This window comes from Quercus suber, unplaced genomic scaffold (assembly GCF_002906115.3).
Source record: "Quercus suber isolate HL8 unplaced genomic scaffold, Cork oak 2.0 scaffold_87, whole genome shotgun sequence".
NCBI classification, from domain to species: domain Eukaryota; kingdom Viridiplantae; phylum Streptophyta; class Magnoliopsida; order Fagales; family Fagaceae; genus Quercus; species Quercus suber.
Window position 1 is genome coordinate 1265020 of NW_027069552.1, and position 12033 is coordinate 1277052.

General features: G+C 36.8%; 1 protein-coding gene across 1 annotated transcript; it reads left to right on the top strand.

Annotated features, from left to right (window-relative positions):
* Positions 1-9551: 9551 nt before the first annotated feature.
* LOC136067847 (uncharacterized) lies at positions 9552-10779 on the top strand. The gene is made up of 5 exons (XM_065774187.1): positions 9552-9797; positions 9866-9962; positions 10011-10319; positions 10391-10485; positions 10732-10779. Exons 1-5 carry the CDS (start codon positions 9552-9554, stop codon positions 10777-10779), a joined length of 795 nt encoding a protein of 264 aa, XP_065630259.1.
* The last annotated feature ends 1254 nt before the right edge of the window (positions 10780-12033 follow it).

Consider the following 12033-nt stretch of genomic DNA (forward strand, 5'->3'; position numbering starts at 1 on the left):
GATGTGTTAAAAAAATATATATTAATTTATTCATTCTCACTCTCCTCTTTTATTACTTTTTTTCTTCTTTCTCTTACTTTTTCTTATTTCTTCCTATGCCTGTTCCTTTCTCCTGTCACTCCCTCTTCCCTTTTTCTTCTTCTTTCTTCTCCACATCTTCACTGTGGCTTCGAGATCTTTTTTTTTTGGTTCCCTTTCTCTGCGCCTCTTTCTCTCTCTTTTATTTATTTATTTTTCCTTGTCACTATCTCTCTCTCTCTCTTTCTTTTCCTGTCACGAAGAAGAAGGCGATTCCGATCTGAAGCAGAGCTCACTGATTGAAGCTCGCCAATTTGAAGCTCTGCTCGTCGATCTGAAGCTTTGCTCCCCAGGGGCAGTCGCCGATCTTTGCTCGTCTCCTCCACAACTCTTGCCGCCAATCTCACCGCTGATGGTTGGTTGAGTTTGGTCGTTGATTGATCCATAGGGTTGGGTGTTTTGTTGAAGATTTAAGGTTTTTTTTTTTTTTTTTTTTTTTTTTTTTTTTTTTGAGGTTTTTGGATTTGGAATTTGTTGGAGGATCCAGTGATTGTGGTTGTAGTTTGTGACAGTGGTTGTAGCGGTGGTTGTAGCGGTGATTGTTGGTTCTTGGGTGGTGGTGACTACCACTGGGCTGTGCATTTGTATATTTGCTGGGTTTTGAGTAAATATATTATTTAATAGGTTGTATATATTATTTTAATGTTTAGAATCAAAGAATAGAAAATGTGATAAATGGTGAATTGTAAAATGATGTGGTAAAATAATAAAATAGGCTTTTGGTGTGTCAAAATGACATTTTTTATAAGAGGATGGTGATGCTCTTACATGGTTCATGCCATTCAACAAAAAAGTATTAAGTGTAAACTAACAAAGATAAATTATTAGGGTAAATTTCACTAACTACTCCTAAGGTTTGGACTAATACCAACTAGGTCAAAATATTTTAAAATTGACCAATTCAGTCCTTAAACTTAAACGACTTATAAAGCCGTTATTTTTGTTTAGTTCTCTCTCTCTCTCTCTCTCTCTCTCTCTCTCTCTCTCAAACCTTTCTACTCTCTCGTCTCTTTGTCTTCTCTCTTTGACTCTCTAATCCCTCTCATTCTCAGACATCTCTCTTCTCTTTTACTCTCTCATCCCTCACTCTTCTCTCTTACTCTCTCGTCCCTCTCTTCTCTCTCACGTGGTCTTTGCGGCAGTGCCGTAGTCTGGTTAAGTGGTGGTTCGTGGGTTTTGGTGTGGGTTTAGTGGTGGTGGTCCGTGGGTTTTGGTTCATGGGTTTTGGTGTGGATTGGCGTTGAGTCCTTACCTTCTCTCCCTCGTCATCTTGTGGCAACGCCATAGTGTGGGTTCGTGGTGTTGGATTGGCGTTGGAGGGTTTGAGTTTTCTCTCTCATGGTGTTTATGGCAATGCCGTGGTGTGGGTTAGGGGTGGTTAGGTTTTAATTGGTGGTGATGGGTTTTCTGTGGGGGTGGTTGGTGGCGGATGATCACAAAGCCACAGATTGGTGCAAATTTTTTTTCTTGTTGAGGTCTGTGAATTTGGGGGTTTGGTTAAGTGGATGTTTTGATTGATTGGTTTGGTTTTGGATTAGAATTTTGAGTTGAGAGGTTGATTTTTTGTCATAGTTCTTGATTGCATGTTTTGTGATTTGGGTTTAAATCTTTAAAAGAACTTGATTTGTTATGTTTATCTCTTCATTGAGTTTTTCTTGTTGGTTCCATTCAATCATTTTTCTTTTCCTATTTGTTGGGATGAGAGATGAGTTAATAGCGTTAGAGTCTGTTTGGACATAGGGATTCAAATGGTCAGTTTTGAAATGTTTTGAACTTAGTTGGCATTAGCATAAGCCTTAGGGGTAGTTAGTGAAATTTACCCTAATTATTATTATTTTTTTTCACTTAAAAAAATTTATTATCTTTGTTAGTTTACACTCTACTTTTTTGTTGAATATCATGAGTAGGATATAATTCAATGAACAAATGTTTATAATATTTAGAGTCTGTTAGGCATCGGTTTTAGTTTTTAACTTTTATCTTTTATGTACAGTTTTTTAAAACCTCACTTTTTCCCGCCTTTTCTCACTTTTTCAAAAAATTTCAATGTACAAATATACTTTAGCACACTTTCAGCAAAAAACTAAATAAATTATTTCCAAACAGACACTTAATGTTCTTTGTCAACAATAAATATAAATGTAGCGGAACTATGTCATGCTTAACATGATAAATTGTTATCATAAAAGGGAGGGGGGGGGGAGGGGGAGGTTAAATAAAGGTATAACAAGTTGATGCACTCATCACATTAAGCAATCTTGTGTTGTGTTTGTGCCTATTGATGTGATTGTGTTCCTGAAGGTCCTTAGTGACTTATGTTTCTATTGAAAGGTATTTGTAGCCACCACAATATTGGCTTGATTGGAATTCTATCCCACTTTGTGTTATGTGAATTGTCTCAATAGCAAGGAACAACGTGCCATTTATTCTTAAGAGTTATCTTGATGGATGACTGTTTTGGGTAGTCTTCTTTTTCCTTCTTCTTCTTCTTCTTCTTCATTTTTTTTGATTTTCTAAACTTCATATTGTAATTGTTAAAATAATGCGTAAATAAAGGTATAACAGGTTGATGCACTCATCATATTAAGAAATCTTGCGATGTGTTTGTGCCTATTAATATGGTTGGGTTCCTAAAGGTCCTTCCTTAGTGACCTATGTTTCTATTGAAAAGGTATCTGTAGCCACCACAATTTTGGCTTGATAGGAAGTCTATCCCACTTTGTGTTATGTGGATTTTTTGAATAGCAAGAAAAAACATGCCATTTAATAGAGTATTCTTGAGAGTTTTCTTCCAGCATGGTTTTTTAAACATGCTGAAAGATTTATTCTTAGGAGTATTCTTGATGGATGACTGTTTTGGGTAGTCTTTTATATACCCTTTTTCTATTAGGTTAAGCTTTTGAGATCAGTGATAGTTTGGGAGACCAATTGCTTGCCTTTTTTAGTTGTTTTTTCTTTGACTAGTCTCAGGCTTGGGGACTTGCAGCTAGTGATGGCCCTTTGTTTATTAGTTCTCTTCTTTCTTGTATCTAATTTTCTTTTTAATTCTTTCCTCTTTTCTTCTTTCTACACTTTGCCTCCTTTGTGCTCTTTTTGCATAAAGTAGCTTTATTAATACAATCTTTCTTACTTATCATAAAAAAGTATCAAAGTAGATGGTCATGAGTCTAAACCTTTTCCTCATTCTATCTCCCACTTAAATGTTAAAAGTTTCACCAGTTAAGCCCTACCTTTTAAGGAAGAGCCTAGCCCATATGTGAGGGGGAGTCTTGGAATAGTGGTTAAGTGAGTATTTATTAGTAATTTTTGAGCCTCCTCATGTTTATATGCTGAATACTTGAGTCTATCCTTTACTCTCTACTACTAATAAGAAATCTTGGGTAATTTTCCATCGCCAATTGCATATTTGCATTACAAAAAGTTTCTAAAAGCCTTACTAACTCTCCAAATTAAGGAATTGTCTTTATAAGGTTATTCTAGTAACTCAATTATTTAAATATTAAAAATTTCAAAAATTGGAATGATAAAATGGTACGGTAATTAGGGGGATTGGGGGTGTTGGAAACTAGACAATAAAAAGGGCTTCAAGGTTGGTGTTTATTGCTGACTTCTGGGTGTTGAGCCTTGATAGCAGACTGAAGTTTCGTACTCCAGGAGTGGTTTGTAAGTTAGATATTGAAAAAGCTTATAATCATGTGATTTGGGATGCTTTATTCTATCTACTTCTTGTTTTTTAGTTTTGGTTAATGGATCTCCTGCTGGTTTCTTTGGAAGTTCTCGAGGTTTAAGACAAGGTGATCCATTGTCTCCTCTTCTTTTCCTTTTGATCATGGAGGTTTTTAGTAGGATTTTGAAGAAAACTGAGGAAGGTGGTCTTCTTCGAGGTTTTCATGTAAGAACTGTTAATTCTATTGGTATTCGTATTTCACATCTACTTTTTGTTGATGATACCATTCTCTTCTGTGATGCTTCTAGTGAGCAGTTGCTTTCGATTAGGTTGGCTTTGACTTGTTTTCAAGCCTTTACTGGTTTGAAGGTGAATGTGGGGAAAAGTGAGATTGTTCCTATTGGGGAGGTGAGTAACATTCAATCTTTGGCTAGCATCCTTCAATGCGGGGTGGGTAGTGTACCTATGACATATTTGGTTATGCCCCTAGGTACTTCATATAAGACAGCCTCTATCTGGAACCTTATCCTGGAACCCTATCTTGGAAAGGATGGAAAAGAAGTTGTCGGGCTGGAAGCGTCTTTTTTTTCTAACTTTTTTTTTTTATCAAAGGGTGGTAGGCTCACCTTGTTAAAAAGCACCCTCTCAAGTCTTCCAGCTTATTATCTTTCTCTATTTACTATTCCTAAAGTCGTGGCTATTAGATTAGAACGTATTCAGAGGAATTTTTTGTTGGGTTCCTCAGAGGAGTGTTTCAAATACCCCTTATTGGCTTGGGAGAAGGTATGTTTCTTGCTTGAGCAGGGTGGTTTGGGAATTAGGAAATTGGTGCCTTTTAATCAAGCTTTGTTAGGAAAATGGCTATGGAGATATGGCTATGAACCTACTCATCTTTGGCGGAGGATTATTGCTATGAAATATGGGGACAGGAAAGGGGGGTGGAGCACTAGAGTTTGTAGGAGGGCTCATGGGTGTGGGTTATGGCGAAGTATTTGTGAAGGGTGGGAGAGCTTTTCTAAGCATTTCACTTTTGTGGTGAGAGATAGTTCTCATATTCTCTTTTGGCATGATAAGTGGATTGGGGATAACTCTTTAAAAATTCTTTATCCTCAGTTATTTGTGTGTTCAGCCAATAAGGAAACTTCTATTTCTAATGTTTTGAGTCCTCAAGTGGGTGGAAATGATAGAGTGTGGAACTTAAGATTTTATAGGGAATTCAACAACTGGGAGTTAGCAGCTTCTTACTCCTTTCTTCACTTGATCCAATCTCGAGTTCCTAGGGGTGTTGGAGGTGACAGGTGGAGCCTCAATGGAAGTGGGAAATTTGACACTCGGTCTTTTTATCATAAGATTTGAAATGGTACTCCTAATTTCCCTTGGAAGGGCATTTGGAAAGTAAAGGTTCCTAAATGGGTGGTATTTTTTATATGGACAGTAGCCCATGGCCAGATTCTCACTTTGGATAATCTTATGCTCCGTGGTCGCCCCTTGGCAAATCGTTGTTGTATGTGCTGTTGTAATGAGGAATCTATGGATCATCTTCTTATTTTTTGTCCGTTAGCTCATTCTATGTGGATGCATATGATTTAGCTATTTGGGATTGATTAGGTCATGCCAGGTTCGGTTCTAGACTTATGTTGTTGTTGGCACCATTGGCTTGGGAAATATAATTCCGATATTTGGAATTTGGTACTAGGTTGTTTGATGTGAACTATTTGGATTGAACGTAATCGACATTCTTTTGAGGATATCGAGAAATCAATGGCCCAATTGTTAGATTTGTGCCAGCGGAATCTCTTTGATTGGTCTCGATGTTGGGGTCTTTCAGATTGTTCTACTATTTTTGATTTTCTTTTTGTCTCTTAGAATAGGATTTTGATTCTTTTTTTTTTCTTTTGTTGCTATGTTGTTCTTTGTTCACTACCGTGAACTCTATGTGTATCTTTTATTATTTTCTATTAATAATATTACTTTCTTACCTATCAAGAAAAAAAAAAAACACTTCTAGGTGTTGCTGCTGTTACTAGTGGTCATCCTTTCCCTTGGAAAATCATATAAAGATCAAAGGTCCCTTCGAGAGTAGCCTTCTTTGCATGGTCTGCAGCTTTAGGTAAAATTTTGACAATTGACAATTGACAATTGAAGGAAAAGATAGGTAAGGATTATCGATTGGTGTTATATGTGCAAATATAATGGTGAATCTGTTGATCGCCTTTTGCTACATTGCCCTATTGCTTTAGGCCTATGGTCCATGATTTTGGGTTTGTTTGGAGTATAATGGGTGATGCCAAAATTTGCTGTTGAGCTTTTAGCTTGCTAGCAAGGTCAATTTGGTTGTCATTGTAGTTGTCATGTTTTTATGGTTATACCCCATTGCTTGATGGTGGTGCATTTGGAGGGAAAGGAACAACAGGAGTTTAGAAGTACCGAAAGTTCTATGCCTGACCTCAAGTTGTTCTTTATCAGAACTTTATTGGACTAGCTGTTTGCCTTGAGGAATCTTTCTTTATTTTTGTATTGTTGATTTATTAGATTTATGCAATTTTTGTAACTGACTATTTACCCTGTATACTTGGGTGACTTCTTTTTCTAATTTATATATATATATTATTACTTATAAAAAAAAAAATGGTGAATTTTTATTCTAGTTTAAGCTTAATAGAAAATGGTGAATTTAATCAAAAAATGTGTGGTGTAGGTTGTATTTTGAACAAATGAGGTTTTTGAATGGGGGTAGGTGGTTGATGCAGGAAAATTAATAGAAAAATAAAAGAACAAGAAAAAGTAAAGGATAAACCTAAGAATCAGCACTTAGGTCGTTTGGAATCAGCACCAAGCTAAAGCCTTAGGAATCAGCACACAAGGACCCTTAGGAATCAGCACCTAAGGCGTTAGGAGTCAGCACTTAACAACTGGAAAAATATCCAATTTGAATTTTCATTAATCACGTTTATTCTAAAAATACAAATAAACTAGTCTCTTATATAGAGCTAGAACTGGAAAATAAAGAGATAAAGATAACAACATACCAAAACTAATCCTAACTAAACTCAAATACTAATCCCTATCTAATCTCAAATCTAATCCCTATCCAAATAAAAGTCTACAATTATCCAATCTCCTATAAGATAAATACAAAAATTTGAAAATATAAATTCTAAAATAATTTTGGTTTTGCTCTTGCATATACTCCCTTGGTTGGAGAAAACTCGACCTCGAGTTTTAAAGTCTTGAATGATGAAAACTCTGGCACATGACACTTGCTATAGTTGAGGAATCAACTTAGGGAGCATTGAAAATAGATAAACCTCGTATTCCACCTCATAAAACGTTTCTGGAATTACAAACTCAATTAGTGGAATTGGCATGTCAACAATTTTGACCTCATCAAGCTTTGGATCTTCATTCACTGTAGAGGATTCTTCAAGCATAGAAGCTTCTTGCTGTTTAGGCTCTATAGTAGACTATTTTGGTTGCAAGAACTTTGAAACTTTGGTTGACACTTGCACTTCTTTGTCAATATCAAGGTCTGATGGTACTTGATTTCCCTTCATTTGAGTAGCCAAGGATTCAACCATTTTTATTAGATTTCCTAAGTCTTGGCGTATGGCAAATACTTCATGAGTGAGCTTTGCATTGTTGCACTGCCTCATACTTGTTCTTAGATCTTGTAAATTGCCATGAGAAGGTTGTTGTAGATCCTTGTGAAAATACTGTGGGAAATATTCAATACAAAGATCTTCTTTCATTCTTTCCCAAGTAATTTGAGACCAATGGCATCTAAAGTGAAGGCTCTCATAATGATTCCAGTACTCTAAAGCTCTACCAGCAACTCTTGTTTTGGCATACCACATCTTTTGTTTGGCATTTGATAAATGCACTTGTGCAAAGAATTGTTCCACCTCAAATATCCAACGTTTGAAAGTCCATGGCTCTTGATTTTTATATCCATAAAAAATAGGTGGCTGGGGTACTACCATGGTTCTCTAAAAATAAAAAATAAAAAATAAAAACTTCAGCAAAGAATTTTAAAAAGAACCTGGATTGCTCAATTTGCTGCTTAGAGTCATCCTGTGCTTCATGGGGTGTGGTCTTGGCTTCACAGTGTGTGGTGTTGATTTCAGGCAGATGGGTTAATGACTTACCATGCTTTAATGGGAAACACGAGTTTCTAAAAAAAAAAAAAATTGGGGGGGTGGGGGTGGGTGGGGGAGATTGGATCTGTTTGGCTGTGTGGGTTATGGTTTGATGGGGTGAGAAACACGGCAAAGATTTTTATTTATTTATTTACTTGCTCTGATACCAAATTGATGCAGGAAAATAAATAGAAAAATAAAAGAACAAGAAAAAGTAAAGGATAAACCTAAGAATCAGCACTTAGGTCACTTGGAATCAGCACCAAGCTAAAGCCTTAGGAATCAGCACCTAAGGCGTTAGGAGTCAGCAACTAACAACTGGAAAAATATCCAATCTGAATTTTCATTAATCACGTCTGTTCTAAAAATACAAATAAACTAGTCTCTTATATAGAGCTAGAACTGGAAAATAAAGAGATAAAGATAACAACATACCAAAACTAATCCTAACTAAACTCAAATACTAATCCCTATCTAATGTCAAATCTAATCCCTATCCAAATAAAAGTCTACAATTATCAAATTTCCTATAAGATAAATTCAAAAATAATTTCAGCTTTGCTCCTGCATTAGTGGTGGTGGTGGATGAAGAGGAGGTGGGAGTTATAGTGGTTGGGGGTTTCTCATGCTTCCAAGCAACATTTTGTTGGTAGGAATTGGAATGATTAATGATATACCATTTGTTTTAGTAAAATCTACTAACAGTCCTAGCTAATTTGCAGAATACTGAGAGAACTAGGTCATCATTGCTCTGTCAGTTGGCATATGAGTGGAATCATGGTCTGTTGTAATCTGAGGGGTGAATATTATGGGGATTTTATTTTATTTTTTTTTTCTTCTGGCTGTGGCCTGTTTGAAAAAGGAAACAGGTAAATATTTAATGGGTAGGAGTAATGTAGTGCCCAAGGAAATTGTTGGCATTGTGGCCTTATAACGTTTATGCATCCCTCATACTTTGGAGAATGCAATTTGTCCATATTTATAGTGCCTAGCCAGTCACTTATAATTGAAATTAATTTGAAAGTTAATAGAAATTACAAATTTAGAGAAAAAATATGTTAAAATCAAAATGAAATAGAGAAAATTTAGAGAAGGCAGAAGCAAAGAAAGTGAGGCAGAACACATGGGAAATACATGGTTTGAATTGATGGCATACATCCCTGGGACAAGGACAAGAGCCCGTAGGGCTACATTTTTCCATACACCTTTCTTTGAAAATACAAAACAATGGAATCCATATTCATAATGGCATTACATACACAAATCAATAATAACTTGAATTTGAATTGCATTTTGTTGCCTCAATGGCTCAATCCCATGATTTTCTCTAACAATTAATCCCATAATTTCTGATGACAAGGCTGGCTGGCTGGTGAGGCCTTTTGATGAAGTAGAATTTTTGGGGTAGTTAAAGATTTTGAGGGGGACAAAGCTCCTTGCCCATATGGTTTCCCTATGGCTTTTTTCTAGACTTGCTGGGATGTTATCAAATCAGATCACCTGGAGATTTTTCAGGTTTTTTTGAGAGAGGTCAGTTCGAAAAAAAGCTTAAATTCAACCTTTATTTCTTTGATTCCTAAAAACTCAGATTTAGTAGAGGTGAAAGATTTTCGGCCTATTAGTTTGATAGGGGGGTTTACAAAATTATTGCTAAAGTCTTGGTTAATACGATGGAAGAGATGATTGGGGATGTCATTTCAGAGACTCAGAATGCCTTCGTTAAGAATAGGCAGATTTTGGATTTTGTTCTCATTACAAATGAGTGCCTAGATAGTAGTCTAAAATCAGGAGTTATGGAGGTGTTGTGCAAGTTGGATGTGGAGAAGTCTTACGATCATATGAACTGGGGTTTCCTAATTTCTATGCTCGAGCAGTTTGGTTTTCCAGAAAATGGATACTTTTTCTGTATATCCATGGTAAATTCTTAGTTTTAATTAATGGAGCTCATTGTGGCTTCTTTGAGAATTATAGAAGTTTATGTCAGGGTGACCCTTTGTACTTGTTTGTTATTGTTATGGAGGCAGTTAGCAAAATGATGGATAAGGTAGTGAGGGAAGGTCGTTTGTTTGGTTTTAGTGTGGGTACCTCCAGAGATGATCACTTATAGGTAACTCATCTTCTCTATGCAGATAATACATTGGTTATTTGCAATGCTGATCTTGACCAACTATTGTTTCTGCGCCTGATTTTGTCATGGTTTGAGATTGTATTGGGATTAAAAATTAATTGGGATAAATTTGAACTAGTTCCTATGGGAGGGGTTCCAAATTTTGAGTTGCTAGTAGTTGCTTTGGGTTGCAAGCAAGGCTCACTTCCTATGAAATATTTAGGCCTTCCATTGGGTGCAAAATGTAAAGATAAGGCAATCTGGAATCCCATCATTGAGAAGGTGGAAAAGAGGTTAGCAAGATGGAAACGGATGTCTCTCTCCAAAGGGGGTAAACTTACTCTTAAAAAAGTACTTTATCCAATTTACCTACTTATCTCCTTTCCCTTTTCCCAATTCCAGTGGATATAGCAAACCTTTTAGAAGAACTAAAACGAAATTTTCTTTGGAGTTGTTTAAGAGATGATTCAAAACGTCACTTGGCGAATTGGTCTAAGGTTTGCTCTCCTATCCATTTTGGGGCTTTAGCAATTTGAAATTTGAGACATTTTAATGAAGCGCTAATAGGAAAATGGTTGTGGAGATTTGGGTCTGAGAGAGAAGCGTTATGGAGAAGGGTTATAAGGGTTAAATATGGAAGTAAGGAGGGAGGTTGGTGCTCTAATTCTATTCCAAGCTCCTATAGGGTGAGTTTATGGAAGACTATTAGTAGTGGCTGGTCTACTTTTTCTTGCTACATTCAGTTTGAGATTGGAGATGGCACTGGTGTGAAATTCTGGCATGATGTCTAGTGTGGGGATAATCCTTTGAGAGTGTGTCTTTCAGAATTATTCAAAATTAGTAGAGTTAAGGAGGCTTATGTGGTTGATCTCATGTAGTTCCCTAATGGGGTTCTTTATTGGGACTTGGAGGTCTTGCAAGCAATTTAGGATTGGGAATTGGAACTTTGTCTATTTTTATGGATGTTATTTATGGAGTCTCGTTGAGGGGTATTGGTGAAGATAAAATGTGTTGGACACCTATTAAGAGTAGGGGTTTTGATGTGAGCAATTATTATTAGGCTTTGTTGGGTGTAAGTATTTGGTCCTTCCCTTGGAGAAGTATTTGGAAGCAAAAGGTTCCTTCCAGAATTGCGTTTTTTGTTTGGATTGCAGCTTTGGGAGATCAACTTTTATTACATTGTCCTTGTTATGAGTAATACGAGTAAAACAGTAATATCATGTACTTTATATATAAATAATATTTTATGTGTTAGGGTTGACTAATCAAACCCTAAACACTTTCACAGTAAACAACACGGTATCAAAGCCACCAACCCGCCGCTGCCGTTAACCCTCCGACCACCACCCACCGATATTGTTGTCGCCGGCAACTATAACCTTACCCACTAGCTTCGACGACCCTAATAGAGACCTCCAACGATCTCGATTTAGTGGCTGAAGGAGTTGTCTAGTGCCGGTGACCCTCTCTCTGGTCTCGCGACACCAGATCGATGTCGCCTGACAGTGAGAGAGGCGGGGTTTTACTCGCCCTTCTCCGGCGACCCATCCTAGCTTACTTGCTGGTCCTCACGCTGCCGCTCTCGCACCCTAGTACTGCCGCCGGAGTTTTTCAATTAAGGGTTTCAACCATGGTCTGATTTTTCTTCTCTTCTTCAATACATTCTTTGATTATCTGTTCAAGCCTTGGGTTGATGTTTAGTGGTGGATTGGACACTTTTTTTTTTTGGTGTTGGTATGGATTTGTTGCTGCCTTGTTTTTTTAGGAATAGTTTGGTGTTGATTCTTTGATAGATGAGTTGCTGTTGGTGTAGCTGATTAGTTGAAGTACATTGGTTGTTGGTTGGAGTTTGTTTTAATTCAGTTCAACATATTTCTTTAGTGTTAGTTTGTTCTTCAGATTGCTATTATGGAGTCCAAAGACAGCGCTCAGCCCCTAATTATTTCTTATCTCTTGATATGTTATCAATTACCTCCATTCGTCTAAATGGTAGTAATTATGCTCAGTGGGCACAAGCAGTTGAAGTCTTTCTTCTTGGTAGAAAG